General features: G+C 37.1%; 1 protein-coding gene across 1 annotated transcript in view; it reads left to right on the top strand.

Annotated features, from left to right (window-relative positions):
• The window catches only part of NAF1 (nuclear assembly factor 1 ribonucleoprotein), a 24683-nt gene that overhangs the window by 2026 nt on the left and 2498 nt on the right, over positions 1-20159 (top strand). Inside the window, exons 4-9 of the mRNA XM_009893774.1 lie at positions 2396-2534; positions 5514-5607; positions 9290-9372; positions 10432-10592; positions 13094-13145; positions 17816-17921. Coding sequence (XP_009892076.1) covers positions 2396-2534; positions 5514-5607; positions 9290-9372; positions 10432-10592; positions 13094-13145; positions 17816-17921 — 635 coding nt within the window. The remainder of the gene's footprint in view (positions 1-2395; positions 2535-5513; positions 5608-9289; positions 9373-10431; positions 10593-13093; positions 13146-17815; positions 17922-20159) is intronic.

Raw genomic sequence — 20159 nt, 5'->3', positions numbered from 1 at the left:
GAAGAGGGGGGCGCGTCCCTCTCCGCCGGTCACCCTTTTCCCACTGAGGCCTCTCGGGCGGCGGCGAGTGTGGGCCCGCGGCGCGGGTCCTGCGGCTCAGTGCTCTGCGAGAGTGGTGCCCTAGTCCGCCCCCATCCCCCCGCCCCGGTGTTTCAGCTTCTGTAGCTTTCTCTGTCCCATTAAAGATGACATTTTCTGTTATATTTTGCTGGGAGTTTTACTGTTGAGATAATAAGCCTCCAAAACAATGACTGTAAGGGTGTAGGATTTAATGAAAACATGAGTTTGGTGGTGGTGGCCCGTAGAGTATCATGGCTGGTTGGGCCACCGTGACTGTTTGAATGTCTGGTTTGACATGGTCCTCACATGATCATCACTTGTGTCAACATCCCTGCAGTGTTATTGCTGAAAAAAACCTGAATGTAGGATTCAAGGTAAAGAGTCTGCAGATCTTAACTCGTGCTCTAATGTTGGCATCTAGATGGAAAAGCTCATTCTCAACCTGTAGGTTTTTTATAAAAGGTTCCATCTTCTACTGCATCTGTGCCTTGGTGTTCAGTATAGTTGGTGAAAGGTAACCTTGGTTAGATGTGGCTCTGTTTCAGTCTGGAAAGTCTGCACACGTTGTCAGTTTCAGTGAGTTTTGCATTTTCTTTTTGGGCCACTGCAGAGAGATGGGTATGTTCTCCTTCTAACTAGTGAAGGCTGAAATGAAGTCTAAGGATCTCCTCTTAAAAAGAAGGTACTGAGCATTATTAACAGGTAATGGGTTAAAGCTTAACTTTGGAAATACTTTGTTTGCTCGGTTAAAAGTTTTCCTAGAAAATCCTGAAGTGATGGAGAGCGAAATTCCTGACCTATGGCAGGGGCTTTTTTGCTTCCAAAATCTGTCGTGCTGATGTTCAGATGAATATTAAAAGACAAAATTTGTATAGCTTTAACTTACTTAGTTGACTACATGTATCTCAAACTTTTTTCTTTCTTTTTTTTTTTTCCTCCCTCTACTGATTGGTCTCTGGTGGCCAGACTGACTTTTGTCATTCTGCTGTGTTGATTTGGTTCCAATAAGTCCTTATTTGGCTTTTTCAAAAGGTTTATTTGGAGAGGTGCTCTTATTTGTTGTCTTTCCTATCAGCATTCATTGGAAAAAAACCCCCACACAGCAACAGATAATTGAAAGGCACCTGTTTGCTTGTGAAGGAGACAATGTAATACCAAAGAATCTAGAAGGAAGTGGGTTTTGTATTTTATTTATCACTTTCTTTCTATATGCTTCTTTGTTAATGGACAGATCAGGTAAGAAAGGATAGATGCAGTTTTACAAAAGTTTGCTTGTCTCGGTGTATTTTTGTGTAAGGTTTGTAATGTGTTTTTTCACACGTTTGTTTCTTCCACCAGTTCTTCAAGAACTTGGACTTTTGCTAAAAGGAATGTATTGACATGAATAAGGATTGGTTTCTTCCTGTGCTCTTTACTTGAAATATTAAGAGTCTAAGACAATAAACATCTCTTACACACGTGCCAGTGAGAAAAAATAAATTACTAATCTGTGTGAATATGTACTAGGGGAATTTAAACAGGCTATGAATTACAAAACTGATATCTTTTATCTGCAAAAACTGGGTTTTTGGTTTTTTTTTTTTACCTTCATAGTGCAAGATGCATTGTGTGGAATAAGTATTTTCTTGACTTTCGCCTATCTTTATGCTAATACTGGCAATGTACAAAATAGTGACTGTGAGCTATAACAGGTAGCTTGATGTATTATCTTTCATAATTTCTTTTGTGCCCAGTTAGGTCAAATGATGGTCAATACTGGGAGTTTAAGTGGTGCATAAAATGGAAATATGCTGATAGTGCATAGGCATTATGGTCCTAATTTGGCTGTATTTGTCTAGGTACTGAAGTGATCATCCTGTGACTCTAATATCTTATTTCACTTGCAAACCAGTGAAGTGCAGGTCTAAAACTAATTATTGTGTATGTCTGACAGAGAGTTGTGCTGGTGCTGGACTTTTGCATGGGGTAGCCAGTGCAAACTGGCCAGAAGTGCAAACAGTGCCAGAAACTGGACTAGGTGAACTTAAAGAGATGATTGCTGTTATGCCACATCCACCAATCAACAGTGAAACAGTGGGAAGCCAAGCAAGCCATAGTAGTTGTTAGCATTTGCTATGAACTGCCAAATACCTTTTTTGAGATTTTTTTTTTTAAGGATCTTGTCTGGTGGCTTATAGATTCAGAAAAGATTGCTGTTTTTCTGTATACAAATGTATACAGTTAAGAAAAACATATCTGCTAACCAAAGGTATTTGAGTAATGTATAATCTAGCCACACTTTTTATCTGTAATGTAGAAGTCTATAGTCTAACTCCCATGTTTGTTTTTTTTTCAGTGATACGGATTCAGATAGTTCATCGACTACATCTTCCTCTTCGTGTTCTCCTTCAACAGTATCTGATGAAGATGATCGTCCAACTGAGAAGGATAACAGACCTTACTGCGTTAAAACAAAAGATGAGCTGCCTATTGATGTAAGTACAGTGTGTTGTCTTTTAAACCTTTCTCTAGTAACCCAACTTAAAATATTTTAATGTCGTACATTTTTAAGTCATTGCAATACCTAGTGATTGAATGTATGTTTTTACACTAGCTCAGGTGTGTAGCACAGTTAATAATGGGAAATGTCTTAGTTTTTGGTATACTAAGACCACTCTGAAGTGAGGTTCACAGCTCGTGTTAGGTTCATACGAAAACAAACTTCTGGATAAAATTCCGGATATTTTAGTACATTTATAGGTTTTTGTATAATGCAGGTTTTCATCATCCTTTCTCTGTGAGAGACATATTTCAAATATGTTTAACCTTGAAATTTCAAACACTGTATTAAGCCTTCCAGAGGTTCAGATTGCATTGCCTCTGCTTACTTAAGCAAAATTACTAGAGTGGTTGTAGAAGTGGTTTGTATTTGTTTTATTCTGCAATTTCTGTTACAGCACTGTTTTATGTATTGCTGATCAGAACCTTAATTTGCATCAAGATACTGTATTTTGGTTTTGGTTGTCATAAATAACATATTCATTAAGTATTGCTGCCATTATTTCTTGTTATCTCAAAATTAAGAGGTTTAAAAGGAGTGAGTTTTAGTAATAATCTGCTAATGGATGATGAGCTATACATCATTTGTAATGTATTGCAAATAAAAGGATAATCCAACACTGTAATGTCAATTTACACTAACAGTATATGTTTATCTTTATTCTGTAGATCTCTCCCCTTCATAAAAAATGCTTTCTGGAATGAGAAACAAGTCCAGTGAAGGGTACAAGAAATTGTTAGAAAGGTAGAGAAGGAGAAGCTCTGAAGAGCAGATACATTTACCTTTGCTTCCGTGCTCTGTGAGCATTTGTAATGAAGTGCTAGATGACTGTCTGCAAAGGCTGAGGCTTTGGCACACATTAGTGGTAGCAACAACAGGAGATGGGAGTATGTTGTTAGTTCCTAAACTGTTGCTCTACGGAGACACTTGGAGTAAAGAAAAGCTCTTAGGGTATTCTTTTATCACTGAAATTAATCAAAGATTGAGAAACAAACATAATGTTGTGTTCTGAAGGAGTAAAACATCAGAGCAATTCCTGCTTACCTGCACTTTGTTTTGAAGTATGTAGAACTATTATAAGTGCTTCTATGACAATTTTTTTTTTTTACAGCACTGGACTTTTGAACAAAAATCCTTGCCCAAATAGATATACTTACCAGGTTTTATTTACCTTTTATCTAAATTATTTATTTAAATAAAATTTATAATACTCAGAAAATGCTTTGTTGGTCTGCTCTTTTGTCTCATTAGCTTGTTAGCTTTGACTCCAAGCGTGTATAAAATATTGCCTTCCTTTTAAGTACGGGCCTGATTAATTTCATTAGTTCAGCAAGGCTATAGCTTTTTGCCAGTGATAGTTAATAGGAACCAAATTTCTAGCAACTACATTATTTACTGTATCTTGTACTAAGCCATTCTATAGTAATAGAATTAGTCTGTTTTAATTTGAAAATTAAAATGTGTCTGTTAAAAAGTCCCCAATAATAGCTAACTTGCTAAAGCATGGGTCAAAGATAAAATGAAAAATTAAACAAAGTATTTAACCGGAATGTGTGCTTAGTAGGAAAAATGTGCACGTATTAAAGAGTGTTAGTGGAACTATTTTAGAAACCTCCTCCTTTGAAGTGTAGGATTGGCAGATATTGTATATAGTATGACAGATGGTAGTGTTTACCAATTTGAGACTTATGATCAAAATCTTGGCTTTATTCCTTCTGGTCTTTAGCCTTTGACTTGTTCTGGCATCCATGAGTTAGTTAAGTCTTAGCAGCGAAATTGGTAAATGTTGGAAGACTTATTGCCCTGTAGAAGGTTGTGGTGTTTCTGTCTGAATTTGTGTCTTGACTTTAATGTTATATTATAGAATCTGGGAAAGTCTTGGCCTCTGTTTGGTCTTTGAGTTGCTCTAGAGGCCTTTGCCAAGCACTTTTGTTAAGAGTGAAGATTATCAGGTGAAGTTTTGATAAGACAGGATAAGATTCCTCTATTGGAGAGGGGTTTTATTTCTGGTGGTGGCCTTTAAAAGTGCAGTTCAGTGCTAAGATTTAGACTCCACCTCCAAATTCAGATGTTGAATTTAAAGATAATTCTTACTCTAGTTGTCCTTACCTTGCATTTCGCATAGTTCGTATTGAATTCAGAGCAGTACATTATATACGTAGAAATCTTAGTTTATGAGTAAATTGGAGGTAGATGATGAGTTCAGTGTTAACCAGCCTTTGATAGCAGATTTTGATGCTTACATTTGAGGAAAAGTTTAATTTGAATATTGTTTGTGCAGTACTCATTTGTGTATCTGAAGTTTGGTGTTTTTTCACATGTTCTCTATGATTATCCTCACATCCTCCTCCTTATACTTACAGCTAAAAGTAATTTTCTTTGTATAGGTTGTTGCGATCTTTACATCTGTAATGGTCTGAGTCATGGCATAAATGGACAAGCATCATTTTGTTGAATCAGATGATACATATCTTGTATATTTCGTACTATTTTATCTGTACATTTTTCTTCTGTCATGCATTGAGTGTGGTTACAAGCTGTCTTTTTTTCATTACTGATTATTGTGTACATTGAACTTAATTTATCTAACTTGAAAGTTCAAAAAAAAATTAACAAAATGTCTATCAGTTGTTGGTTTTCTCCAGTTGAATAAAACTGGCTTCTACTTTAGTTGCAATGGAAATATGTAGAGTAGCATCTCAGTAGAAAAGGTGTCTTCAAAAGTGACATTCCCCTACTATGAATTAATTTAGAATTATTCTTAAAGAGGCAAATCAAACTAGATTTTTTTTTTTTTTATTAAATCTTCCAAATGCTAGGAGGCTTTTGTGACTGTCAAATTTATGCAGCACCAAAGTGATAAATGTCTTAGTGTGATGAGATTATATTCTGAACATTGACTTGGTATTTTCAGGAACTGCCTCCTGTTGAAGACTTATCAATAATTCTGCCTGATGATGTTGAACTGAAGCTCTTTGGGACAGTTTCCAGCATCATTGAGCAGTTAGGTAGGCGAGATGTGTTTGCTCTGTTATTAATTAAAATAATTTCTGTATACTTCTACATCAATCGTGTACTTAACTGTTCCCTCAAAGTGTTGGTATTGCAGCATTCTATTTCAGGGGGTAGCGGGTTGCTGATTGAGAAGTCATGGTACCAAATGACATTTGTGTTGAATTCCATTTTAGTTGGCTTGCATCTTTCAAAGATACAACTATTGCGCATGTGTTTCTGTGTGACTTTCATGTTCTAATTTTTTCATTAAAATGCTGTATATTATGATCATTATCTTAGTTCTGACAACAATAAGATTGAACAGTCGCAGTATTTTAAGAAATCTTCCAGTTGTATATGCTATATTTGAATTATCTCTGAAGATACAGGAGGTGTGTAACTGAAAGCACAGATGCAGTACAATGCAGTTGCAAGTGTTTGCTTCTTAATATAAGAGGACAGTAAAAAGACTTGTTTCTTTAGCCAGTGTAACAGTGCTTGTTGGGTAATTGGTATATTGTGTTTGATGTTCGTTCTTGTTTTCTCTTTTTTTTTATTATTATTTTTTTAATTCATCCCACTTCTGGCACCTTGACCAAATACAAGCTGCCGGTGTCAGCAGTCGTAGGACAGCATGGCTAACATGATTTATAGGTCCTGTAGGGTAAGCTTAATGGGATTGAGGCATACAATGGATGTAAGCTTAACTGCAGGCGATAGGGATTTAGGGATCCTTTCAGATCTATCTGGGACTCCAGTTTTTGATATGTGAAGTCAAAGTTCTGCTGAAGCTGGTATTAATAAAATATCCATAGTATGTTTGTATTTCAGCTTATTTCAAGTGTTCCATTCTGCTTGAACTGCTTTCAAAGCAATTTGCTTATGAAAATTAGAAATTAAGTTTAATTTTGGAGGTCAGGTATTTATGTTGAGTGGGTACAAAAGAATTAAAGCAAATAGCCTTTCCTATTAAATTTTCTTTTATTGTAAGAGACTCCAGGTAATACAGGCAATTCCTTTACAGTATTTCTGTTGTTGGTTCAGAGTTAGATTTCATTTCATTCATGTGCAGGAAGCTGGCTTGAGAATGTGGAAGGTAGTAATCTGGTCATTGTCCTTCTGCTCTACTTTGCCCTTTCTTGCTTACTGATAATAACGGGGACTTCAAAAAGGCTGTTTTCAGCTAAAAAGATAGTTTGAAAATAAGTTAAAAGAGAAATGGTTAAATCATAGTTTGCAATTATTAGTACAGGAATGTTTAAACAAAGCTGTTTTTAAAGACTTCAGTTTTTAAAACTGTCCTTAATTTCTAATCCTTCTTTGTGTGTATAACCTTTTCAAATCCCATTGGTTTACTGATGGGTGAATTGTTGAGTCTGTATTCTGCTCTGTGTAACTGAAACATATAAAGTGTTGAATTTAGATTGGTTGGTGAAAGTTAGAAAATGGACTAATAATCATGCATGAAATAAAGCTGTAAGGGTGGAATAAAGCCCCAGGATATCCATGTTACTTCTCTGCTTTTGGTACCTTGCTTTATGACTTTCTTTTTCTATATGTTTTCGTTTCTCTTCAGTTCTTCTGGAAGTGGGTGTCTGAGTGGCCTCAATTTCAACTGATTTGTGGCCGTATTACGGAATCTGCCAGCTAATTGTGGGTTGGGTCTTGATTTATGAACTAAATTGATACCTGTGTATACCAGGTTTGTATCTAGTATAAGGGGAGTTGAGGTCTCATTTGGAAATCACAAATATTATTTTGGCACAACAATCACTATCCTGAATACTTTCTGTCCCTTTGATGTATCAGAAATCTCTGCTGTTCTCTGTAGCAAGCTTCCAAGTTCATCACTCTGCAGTGTGTGATACTTGTGAGTTGGCTATTTCATACTGAGGTGAATTTAAGGCTAGAACAGTATAGGTTCATGCTTGCCTCACACTAGCTAAAAGCAAGATGACAGTACTTTCTGTGAACTTTAACTTCTGCTCTGTATTAGAATTTAACAGAACTTCTGCTGTGTTTTGCTTCAAGGTACTTGAAGAGAAGAGAAAAATTCACTGTGTGGGTTGTAGACTGGAAATAAAACAGCTTTGTTATATGTGAGAAACCTGCCCTGGGACTGCACTTTGGGCCTTGCAAGAGTATAGCTGAGGATTTGGGGTGGGTTGGAGTAGGGGGAGCTATAAGTCAAATAGGCTGTAGGTGATAATGTTTCTCCTGGGTTTCATGGGACTGACATGACTTATGTTTTCAGAATATTTTCCTTAGCCTACTGTCAGATGGGGCTATGTGTGATTAATTAAGTTGAGAGCATTCTCTGAGAGTTTTTGGTGTAGTTTTTTTGTTGTGTTTTGTTTTGGGGTTTTTGTTGGTGTGTTGGGTTTTTTTTTAGCTAAGGTATATTTCTCATGAGGGTTAAGCAACACATTAGATTCTTTCACTGTGTATTTTATCTTATAGGTAGGCACAAAATCAGCTGATTTCCTTGTCTTGAAATTCAGTGAACTGTTAAGGCCTGTAGCATTGTCACAGGCTTGCTTGGCATGTCACAAGGCGTTTGCAGATTGAAGTAGTAGCAAAGCTGGAGTTTTAGCTTGATGAGATGTTTATTGCTTTAAGTCCTGTTATCTAAGTTTAGCAGTGACAATCTTGTTAGTTTTTGTTGGAGTCTGAGTAATGCTAAGTGCTTGAGTGACTTTATTTGATGGTGGAGAGGAACTGAAAATGCTTAATGGAGCGTTCTGTTGTTTTAGAGGTAGAAAAGATTACCAAAACCACATATGGGATTACCCAAACCACGACACTTCAGAATCAGAATTTTTGAGTGTAATGCTGCTAGGCCTCTGTATTGACAGATTTAAAGGAAGACATGGTATTTCTGGAGACTAAAGCAACAAATGTGAACTTCTGTAATGATTTCAGTAAAGAGTAAGCTTTTTATGTCTCTGAATCTGGAAAACCTAAAAATGAAGTAGCCTGTATATCAAATCGTGTATACTAAGTGTTAAGATTTCATATTTTAAGCTACTAGAATGACTTGCTCGCTCTGACCACTCATACTATCATTAATCATGCATTAGGCCCAAATGTAGTAGAGACTATTATACGACATTAAATAGCAGAAATGTATTTTAAATTGTGTCTGTATACGTAAATGGCATCACCAGTTGCTAATGTGATTGGACTGCCAGACATCTTTTGTGTTCCTGTCTGATTCTTATGACTTATTAGAGGGAGCTATAACGAATAGCTATCTCCATTCTTTTTTGCAAGGAGAAGTTCATTTGGAATACTAAGAAGGCATAATATACACATGCATCTGCACTCAAAAACACCCCAGGTTATTGCTCCTATGCATTTAGTGAAGAAACATCCTGAGTAAATACAAGAGGTACCTCACACATTCATATCTCAGACTTCTCAGTTGTACCTGTCATCTGGTCTCCTTTCTTTCTCCACCCTAGAGAACAATAATTTTGTAAACCAATGTTAATGTTACCGCTTGCGTCACAGGAGGAGGGGTGTCCAGTTGTAAGTAGTTTAGTGTGTGCGCAAGAACTTTCATAAAGTTCATAGGCGAAGCTCTATGAACTTTAGTAGACAAATAATGGTGCGGTTTGTTAATTTTCTCTGCAATTAACTACATACTGCTATCGAAACATAAAGTTCTAATTGATTTTTTTTTTTCCATTTTAGTAATAATTGAATCACTGAGAGGCCTACCTCCGGTAAATGAGGAAAGTATAATTTTTAAAGAAGATCGGCAAGCAGCAGGAAAGGTGTGTGTAAAGCATAAAACCCACTTACTCTAATACAAAATTCAAAGTATTATTTTATGTTCCAACAAGTAGTGTTGAAGTTGACTAAATGAAATATGTTTCCTTGATATGTAGTTTTTCTTTGTGCTTTTGACTCTTGCTGTAGTCATCTATTTTTTTTTTTTTTTTTTTTTTTAAATCTCAAGAATTCCTAACCTGGAATTCATTGCATCCTTACCGAATGACAATGTGTGGCGAGTTTCCACTATTTTATGAGAGTGCTTATGGAGGGGGAGAGGTTGCTTTCACACATGTAATGTCTTGAATAACAGGCTGTGCTCTTTTATTGCCAGGAGTTGGGGGCAAAGATTGGAGAAATTAGAGTCAAGTTTCAGGCGATATGGCAAATGTTTACATATCTGTGCTCTACTGTTCCAGCCAGCATGTGCTTTATGGAAGTATGCTTGCTGAGAGGGGTATTGCATTGAATTTTGTATGTTTTCTGCGAAAGGAAAACCATCATCTAGAACGGCTACTACTATAATTATCTTTGAATGCTAAATGTAAGTGAAAGAAAAAACCTCAGCCTGAAATTGCAGATGTTCTGTACAACATCTCAGAATTCTCTGCTCTCTACGGAGTTGGGGAACAGATAAGGGAAGTGACGCAAAGGTGTATGGTAAAGATGAACTTTGAGGAATAAATGATGAGGAGATTGTTCCAGGTGTAAGACATTTGAAAGTATAACAGAGAGAGAATAGAGATCTGACAAAAGGAAAGATTGTTGAAGTGGAGGAAGTAGACAGTGAAAGCAGTGCAGTTGGGTGTGCAAAGGCAGCATCAACATGTGAGAAAACTTACTTTTCCACATTGTCTTAAACAGTAGCTGGGGAAATATACTGTAAAACAAAATGTGGTAATAAAACTACAGCAAGGAAGTAACTATTTGATGCTGCATTTTGAAAATATATCAAACTTCTTAAATACAAAGCATCTTAAAACTTCCCAGTTATCTACAATGAAATTAACTACCTGCTCTTGGTGATTTATTTAAACATTTTAATTTTGTTTGTGTTTCAGATATTTGAGATATTTGGTCCTGTTTTACATCCCTTTTATGTTTTAAGATTTAACAGCTCTGAGCACATCAAAGCAAAAGGTATTAATGTGCAAGATAGCATGTATTTTGCTCCATCAGTGGAAGACTTCACCCAGTATATATTTGCAGAGAAACTAAAACAGTGAGTCTGACTACTTTTCTAATCTGGTTATAATGTATTTTTTAACATAACTAAAAATACCGAATTAAAGTTTAGCCTTGAGTGAGAAATTGTAGGACTAAGCTTGACACTAAAACTTCTCTTTTTTAAGATACTCTCAACTGTGTTGTAATAATGAGGTTGTACTGTTTTGCCTTTCAGAACAGTACAGAGTAGCTGCAAACTGCTAGCTTCTAAAGTGATATAATTACTAAAGCTTAGTAGCTTCTTCTTCAATTTAATATATTAAGCTTTATTTCTTTTAATGTTGCTGTTACCTAAAGTATCAGAACCCGAAAAATATTCATTGATACTTCCCTCCCCCACACCCTCTCACATGCATACACATACATCGGTTTTGAAAGCTGAACTTTCCAGATTTTGTTGTTCTTCAGATTCTTGTTTAATTTCATAACTTATAATAAACTTGTTTGAGTTCTGAACAAGTTTTTATTTATTTACTATTTTTTTCATGTTACAAGGCCAGAACTGAAATTAAGTTGTCAGTAAATCTATTATATGTGAAAATTACCTGCTGTAAATTTGGGAGACTGGAGGGGTTTAAGTGGCAACGTAGTATGATGTTCAGAAACTTCTCAATAAGAGTTTGTGTATCCCAGTGTGACTGAGGAAAGTAGCACGTATGAAAAGGACTTGTTGCCATTTAAAAGGAAGTGTTCACAAAGATACTGCATAAAAGATAAAGCACAATAAATGACTGCTAGACAATAGTGTTCTAACTATTGATGGATAATTGTCTGAAATAACTATAGGTTAAAGTCCTTTGTCATACAAGTGACTTAGTCTCGGTTTATTAGGATTAGTTCTCATCTATATTGACTATATTCAGAAAAAAAATTACAGTGTTGGTGTCTGCATTAATTGCAACTCTGCCAGTATTACTACTGAATAATTTTTTTTTCTGTAGTGATGCATGTGTGGCCAGGCCTACAGGAGTCTTCCACCCACCCCACCCCCACGCTCCTTTCCCATTTCTGTGGAAGCAAGAAGCATATTTTTCTTCCTTTCAGTGAAGACCAAAATAGATCACTTTCTCACTCTGCTGCTTGTTTGTTTTTCTGCAGCATTTTGATGCCAGCTGGTCTTTGATTTGTGCCATTAAACTTTGTTGCTTAGCACAGTAACTACACAGACTTTAATCATCTGCTTACTACATCAATAACTGTGTGCTGTACTCAGCATCTGAGACGTGAGATTCATGTTTTAGTTTGTTACATGCTTTGCAACTAGTTTTGGGAACTATTTGTCCTTTGGTAGTACTTTACTATCAAAATCGAACACCAGGTAAGATATTTCACACTTTCATGACTTACCAGCCCAGCTGAACAGTGCATCAGACATAGTTTCTTGCCCTGCATTAAAATGACCAGTGTGAACACCTGTGTAATCTGACATAAACCATAACGTCTGATTAATGTGGCTGAAGTTACATTTCACTGAAACAATATTTTATTTCTGAGTTTTTTCAGTAAATGTTCTTAAGCTTTTGTGAGGCAATAGGTGCTATTTCTTGAAGCTGCCTTTTCACGAAGTAGGTGTTGTTGAAAAGGGGTAAAGAATTTTGATTCCTGATCTGTGCTGTAATGTCTGTATAAAGAAATCAAGATGGTGTGGATAGTAGGAGTGTTGAGCTTTGGTCAGTGCTTCACAAGAAGGGTTTTGAACCTTCAGATTGCGAATTTGATGACCAATGATTTTTATTTTCTGCTTTTTGTTAGTCTGACTGCGTGTAGACCAGCTTGTGGAGTATTACAGGCTTAAAGTTTTAGAACTGCTACTCAAAACTGTGATTGTACTTTGAAAAGAAAAGCAATCAGGATTAAGATCTGAAATTTTGTATTTACAACAAAATAGAAGATGAAACATAATTATCTAGCTAATATTGTATTAATAGAATTGTAGGCCAAGCTTAGAGGTTTTTTTAGTTCTGAGTTCTCTTTGCTATAGATACACTTAAAGCCTGTGTCCTACTAGGGTAGTTCATTGTCCCTTTTAACTGGAGGTATGTATTCTGTAACCAGAAGAATGAGAAAGCATATGACTGTAGTCAGCAGTTAGTCCGCATAAGAAAGTTGCCGTGAACTACCTCAATTCAGGTTCAAAGCAATTTTGATTTAAAAGGATATGTTGAGAAAATATTGATCAAAGCTTAATATTAGCTGTGTGAAGTGTTCAGTCTTCACTCAAAGTAGGAAGATTTTTCAGGTGACATATGTAGTGAAGTTCTATTCACACATTAAAAACAACGTTAAAAACCAAATGCCTCTTTCAAAGCAGCTCCTGGTATAGGACATCTGGTACCTTGAAGAAAGTGTTACTCTATTTGCTACAATACAGTTTTTGCAAATTATTTCTAAACCGGAATATGTTGCTACTACCTGACTCAAGCAAGATGCTTCATAGCCTCCTTACGCCATCTTTCTTCATCTTGTCTAATTTGTGATTGGTTTGTTTTCTTTTAGGGAAAAAGGTTCAGATGCATCTTGGAAGAATGACCAAGAACCACCACCTGAAGTAACTATAGGGTTTTTCTTGTTTATTGTTTTTGATGACACAATATATATGTAGAAAAATTTCTGTGCAGAGTAACTAATTAGCAAGCTTATTTTTTTTACACAGGCAAGAATTGGATGTACCTCTTCACTGAAAAGAAAGTCATGCTTTTCTTGGAGAGGCCACAGTCAGTGTAGAGAGTATTAACTGTCTTTTTCTACTGCTTTTTGCAATTGGGAAAATGTGTATCTTTATCTTCAGTTCCTCTAGTCCTTCTAGAACATGTTTGGCAACCTGAATGTTCAGCTTCAAGTAGCAGTAATTTTACCTCGCCTAATAATTTTGCTTCTGCTAGGGAATTTTTGTCCTTGCTGTTCTTTCACTGCAGCTTTGTCTTTTACCTTGCCACAAGCAATTTTCATTAAAGGCCTGCTGGTACTCTACAAACTGGGCCACTTGGGTGTTTAAGCTGTCTGCTCTGTTAGATTAACTTGACACCTCCTCTGTTGCATTCTTTGAATGTTCCTTAGTATGATTTCCCCACTGTTAGCTATTACAAAACACTAGTTTCATGAGAGGAGATGAGCTTCTTCCATATGAAGGCAGTCATGCAGGATGATGTAGAAGTGAGAGCTCCTTATGACCATTGACATCATTTACTGTAGGATCTGTAAAGATTTCTTCAATGACAGCTAGGCTTCCTGTCCAGTGCTTCTTAACTCCAGTCTAATTATACATTTCATGGCTATTCTCCTCAATAAGAATCGCAAGGCTGATAGTTTTATTGAGGTGTTTTCATGAGATTTGTTTTTTAGCTCGACACTTGAGTTGCTTTTCCTTGCAATTTCTGCTTTAAGCCGGTCTTATCGAAAATAGCTGAAATTTCTACAAGCCTTGTGTCTACCATAGTATCCTGAAAAGATCTCTATCTGCTTATTTTGAATATTCCAAAAGCTTGCATAGTTAGAATAGTTCTAAGATACGTAGTACGTGCTTCTTACTCCTTAATTAAGTAGGAAAGGTGTTTTGTTTTTTTTAGTGTTGTAATAAACAATTTTTAGACTAGACTATTTCATTTGGAAGGGACCCACAATGATTATCTAGTCCAACTTCCTGACCAATTCAGGGCTGACCAAAAGCTGAAGTATAGTGTTAAGGGTATTGTCCAAATGCCTCTTAAACACTGACAGTCTTGGAGTATCGCCCACCTCTCTAGGAAGCCTGTTCCAGTGTTTGACCACCCTCTTGGTAAAGAAATGCTTCCTAATGTCCAGTCTAAATCTTCCCTGGTGCAACTCTGAACTATTCCCATGTGTCCTATCACTGGATACCAGGGAGAAGAGCTCAGCCTCTCCCTCTCCATGTCCCCTCCTCAGGAAGCTGTAGAGAGCGATGAGGTTGCTCCTCAGCCTCCTTTTCTCCAAACTAGACAAGCCCAAAGTCCTTAGCCACTCCTCATAGGACATTCCTTCCAGCCCTGTCACCAGCTTTGTTGCCCTCGTCTGGATGCAATCGAGGACCTGAACATCCTTCTTAAATTGTGGGGCCTAGAACTGCATGCAGTACTTGAGATGAGGCTGCACCAGCACTGAGTACAGCAGGATAATCACCTCTTTTGACTGGCTGGTTATGGTGTGTTTGATGCACCCCAGGATGTGGTTTGCCCTCTTGGCTGCCAGGGCACACTGCTGACTCATACTGAGCCTGCTGTTGACCAGGACCCATGGGTCCCTCTCTGCAGGGCTTCTCTCCAGCCGCTCTCCCCACCAATTTATACTTGTGCCCAGCATTACTCAGTCCTAGGTGCAGAATCTGGCATTTCAACTTGTTAAAATTAATTAATTCATCATTGCCCAATGCTCCAGTCTATCTAGATCCCTCTGCAAGGCCTCCTGTCCCTCAAGAGTCAACAGCACCTCCCAGTTTGGTATCATCAGCAAACTTGCTAATTCAACTCCTGCATCCAGATCGTTGATAAATACATTGAACAGAGCTGGCCCTAGAATCTAGCCCTGAGGAACACTGCTGGTGACTGATCGCCAGCCAGATGTAGCCCTAGGGATTTGCTCTTTGAGCTCTGCCCTTCAACCAATTCTTCACCAAGTGCACCATGAACCTGCTCATCACACAGTTGGACAACTTGCCCAGAAGGATGCTGTGAGGGACAGTGTCAGTTTTTGCATTCACAGTCCTTATCCCAGGCTGGTTGTTCTGGCTTGAAGGAGAGATGTCGTGACATGAGCTTTTCTATGCTTGAAAATAGGTCCTGTAATGACATATCGTTCTGTCAGCCCAGAATGTTGCTTTTTCCACTATGGTGAGGATGATGCATTCTGAAATGCCTTTTTTTTTTTTTTCTTCTTCCTTCCCACAAACGGAACTGAGCTGAACAGTGTTAACTTTTCTCAAAGGATGTTTGTGTGTCAGTTCTGACTGTAAATAGCCTTTCTTTATTGGGGAGACAACATCTCACAGAGAATGATCATTTGAGAATTAGCGGTGTTGCATGGAATTGGACTGTAGGTATGTGATCTGTAGAGCTTGGAAAGTCTGTATACTTAGAAACTTTTGGCTAGTTCTTAGCTTTCTTTTATCGAACAATTTTCTAGTGATGATGATATAAAATGTGCTTATTGGTTGATGGTGAGCTCATTTTTTGTTTCTTAGTCATATTTGTAAAGCTGTATGAGATTGTAAATGTGTAATTTGAATTTGTAGGAAGTTAAGTAACTTTGAAATTTGGCTAATGCAGTCAAGCAGTGAAGTCTGCTGCAGATATAGATTCATTGCTTTTTCCAAAGTTGGTATTTATTTTTTTATGATTTTTCTTAATTATAATACTGTTACCTTCAGATTAGAATCTGAAAGTACTGGGGAACTTTAGGTTTACTGTACTTCACTATAGGAAGGAAGTCTGAATGAACTCAGTGATGGCAAGGATGGGCAAACTTGATTATATTTTAAGACGCCTTTGTTTCTGTGGCTGTTTTGACTTGGGTATGTCTGAGTGCTCTGTTTTGGAGAAAACGCCACGTCTAAGATCTTGTAATCCTTCATTAGAATAATCATTGGATAGCTCTAGCAGTTAGAGTTTACACTAAGATACCCAAACTGTGACAGCTGATGAGCTGATAGAAAGTGGCTTTTGCTGTGAAGGTAATAGCTGTTGACAAGGGTGCAGATTAAATTTAATGCTACTGATGCTTGAAATTGTCTCTTACAGCCAGAATCTTTTAGAGCCCTCAGCTGGCAGCTGATTCGGTAACTTTTCTGGCCAGCTCCTGCAGTAAACTGTGTGCAATTGCTGGAGTCAGTTCTTGTGATACTGTGAAGCTTTATTTTTGTATGAATGTTAAATTAATTCGCGTTGGGCCTTTTATGCTTGCTACTTCAAGGTATGTGGTAAGTGTTCCTTTTCTGACGGCCTCCTAATTAGCCCAGCTTAACTGTAGGCTCAGTAATAAAATCTCTCTTGGCCTTGTCTTTGGGGTCATGGGAGGACAAAGTGTGATCTGTATGCTGCAAGGCTAGCAGGAGCAGATAACTGTGATTTCTCTGTGAGGCAACTTTTATGGAGTGTTACGTTGAAATTAGGTAGCAACAGAAGGTACCTGTTGTTTGTTATTTCTGCTCTACTGGAGGATGGCGTATTGAAATCCTTAGAAAAAGCAGGAGTTAGTGAAAGATTTTACTTCATCGTATCTATCATTTTGTTGTATTTCTTGGGGCTTTTTTGAGTAAGAATATAATCCACTTAAGTAAAAGAAGAAATAGTTCTATTCAGAATGAACTTTCACATGGCTTTTTTAGCACTGTTTTAGTGCAGTGTTTTTGAGATCCATGCTCTGTATATACTATAGAGATACATCACTAAACAGCAAACCCCTGCCTTTCAGAATTGGGAGGGGCAGGGTGGGAACAAACCTTTAAGTCATATGACCAAGCTGTTTTTCAGGGAACTAATTATGCTGACAGATTTTTTTTTTTTTTTCCTGTGACTAATAACTTTTCCTCATTCTAAATGTAAGCTATGATTCAAAAGGTAGCAAAACCTTGTGTCACAGGAACAAAATGTTGCAGTGACATTGAGTCTATTGTAAATGACAACAGTGTCCAAAGCTGAAAATTCCTTTGGAATAACATTGCTATTTCAGGTTTAACAGGAAAAGTGTTATTAAATATACTACAGAAAGCTCCAATTTAGTCACAATTTGGGACTAGAGATTTTTTTAATGTAGTTCAACTGTGCTGAGTTAAGTATTGATTGCCAAATTAATTTTAACTTACTTTAAAATCCATATTTTAATTCACCTAGTCTGCAGTTTGCCCTTTGAAAGCTTTTTCTTGGCAATAACTAGGCAGCTGCCTCATATTCCCAATTTTTTTTTCTTACATCTAGGCAATCAAAAATTTGTGTTCAGCACTTGAATCTCGCTGTTTTTAGGAAAATTAGAATAACTGAGTATTGTATAATTGTCTTATGAGAAATTTGTGGAATGGTAAGTTTTTGATTGTTTTGAGAAGCCAGCTGAACACACCATGTCTCTTTGAATGCAAAATAGGGAGGTGCAGCTTTAATATTCTTCTAAGCTGACTGCAGGATGGATTGTTTTCTAAATAATGATTTATTGCTAGAACTGAAGTTCTCTGTACAGTCTTTATATGGCTTTGTTCTCCTTTTTTTTAACCAGGCCTTGGATTTCAGTGATGATGAAAAAGAAAGAGAGGCAAAACAGAAGAAAAAGAAGCCTCAAAGTCAAGGAAGGAAGAAACTCAAATCAGAAACAAATCCATCAAGTGAGTGAATGCTATGGGAGAATGCTTTTATCCGTTAAACTGAGTTTGAAATACATAATGATATCTATCTTAATGATTGAGCTTTCATACACTTATTCAGTATTTCTGTGCTTTTCAAAGTTATATTCATGAATTTGTGCCTATGTCCTTCAGCTTTTTTAAAAGGAAAATCAAGGTTTTTTTCAATTAAACTGTGTAAGGGAAGTAGTATAGGAGCAGGACAGTTGTCAGAGGAAATTCAAAGGCTTTTACAACAGTGTCAGCTGACAGACAGTGAGGATATAGAACAAATGCCACCTTTTGGAGTTTGAGGTTGCTTATTGTAGAGGTTATTTGGGCCCAAGTTCAGCTTAAGCCTTTGAGTGCAGGGAGAAGATAAAGGAAGGCCATGTGCAATTTTTGGAAACCCATTTTTTTTATAATCAGGGAGAAGATACAAGTCTTAGATGGGGAATTTATTCCTCTGTCTGAAAAGGAAGCTCTTCCTCACCCATGGCATATAAATACACCTTTAAAATAACTTTACTTGTGTAGTCCACTGAGAACCTCTCTGTTTACCTAACACAGTCATTAGATAAACCTATGGTAGTTTAATAAACTATGTATATTATAAAGAACTATACATAGTCTTCTTCACCTTCCTTTCTCCTGCTGTTGACAGATCTGTTCCTGTGCTCTGTTGGCAATAACCTGTCTTCTCTCATGCCTCTTACTGACAAAACTTTTTGCTTTTTGGTTGCTATTTTGGTTGAATAATTTAAATTGCATCCCTGTTTTTCTGTTCTCAGTCTGCTTCTGTTGCGTGCTTTTTGTACCCCTGCCTTTCACTATTACTGACTCTCATCCCCTTTGCTCTTCCTCTGCTGCTTACATACAAGATTGCTTCAACTGTCTGCAGCACAGTGCGTCCCCCCATCACTTTTCTTGGACTGACTCCTTCTGTGAGTTTGCTGCTCTTCCTTCATAAAGCTGCGAGACGTTGTGCCCCACTGAACCCGTTTTCTCTTTATCTGGGAAGTCAGTAACTATCCTGTTAACCGTTTTACTCTGCGTACAGTACTTCCCTCCCTTGTACCCTTTAAATAAAGCTGCAATCTTTCTTGGACTGGCTTTTGCCCTATGGTTTTGACAGTTCTCCCTTAAGGGAAGGATCTAAATTGTGCCATATTTTCCCTTCATTGCTGGAGATTTTCTCTACCAGTTTCTCCTTGTCTTGCATACGGCATGTTTTCCACCGTATTCTTATTCTGCCACCTTATTGCAGACCTGCCTTTGCCTAGGGCTTGCTGAGGCTGTTACTGAACTATGTTCACTAACTGAGAACACAACGGGAGGACCTATCTCAATCTGTCAAGGGAGTATGGGTTATGATTTGCTGTGGTTTTCTGTAAATAATGTGGCATAAATTGACATTGTGTGCAATTTAGTTTGGCTGTGGAATTCAACAACAAGGATATCTGACAAATTGAGGCACAAACTCAGTCTCGGCTGGAGTTTTGCTTGGTTGCATCTTCATAAAACTCCGAGTGTGTTAAAATTGGCTCATTGCTATAGTCTTTGATAGGAGAAGAAAGAACAAAAATATTCACTCAAGTACTTTCACTTCAGTCCTTCTGAGAGGACTGCATGCACCAAAGGAGTCTAAATCCTAATCCCCTGTAAAAATTAGTAGGAATTCTGGTATCCAACTACCTTTCTAGATTTAGGTTTTCAAAGGTCAAAATGTTTCTATGTAGTTTAGTACCAAGTATTAGGTCCACATAGGTTCTTAAAAGCCAGTGATTTTATTCAGTGTTACGCGCCTAAATACCTTTTTGCTTCTAGCCCCAAAATCCTTTAGAGATTATGTTTTGGTTTAAATTCTGTAGCCTTTTGAATATCTTAGCAGGTCTTTGAAACATTTTTAATATTTCAGTGTTCTTAATTTTACAGCGCTTATCCCTTTATTATTTTTATGGTGTATATATAGAAAGTGGCAGTACATTTGTTATGAACCTTAAATATATACTTACAGTGACCTGTACTGGGAAAAATTCATCTTTGAAAGATGAATGATGAAAGCTAATTGGCTAAGGCTGCAGGCTGCCTTTTTTCTGGTAGAGTAAGTTAATTTTGTTAATTTGACTTTGAATAATTTATTGTGTCCTGTGTCTGTGCTGTAATATAGCATCATAGAATGGTTTACGTTGGAAGAGACCTTAAAGATCATAGAGTTCCAACCCCCCTGCCATAGGCAGG

Source organism: Charadrius vociferus, unplaced genomic scaffold (assembly GCF_000708025.1).
Source record: "Charadrius vociferus isolate BGI_N301 unplaced genomic scaffold, ASM70802v2 scaffold59, whole genome shotgun sequence".
Classification (NCBI taxonomy): domain Eukaryota; kingdom Metazoa; phylum Chordata; class Aves; order Charadriiformes; family Charadriidae; genus Charadrius; species Charadrius vociferus.
This window is presented reverse-complemented; position numbering and strand designations above follow the sequence as displayed.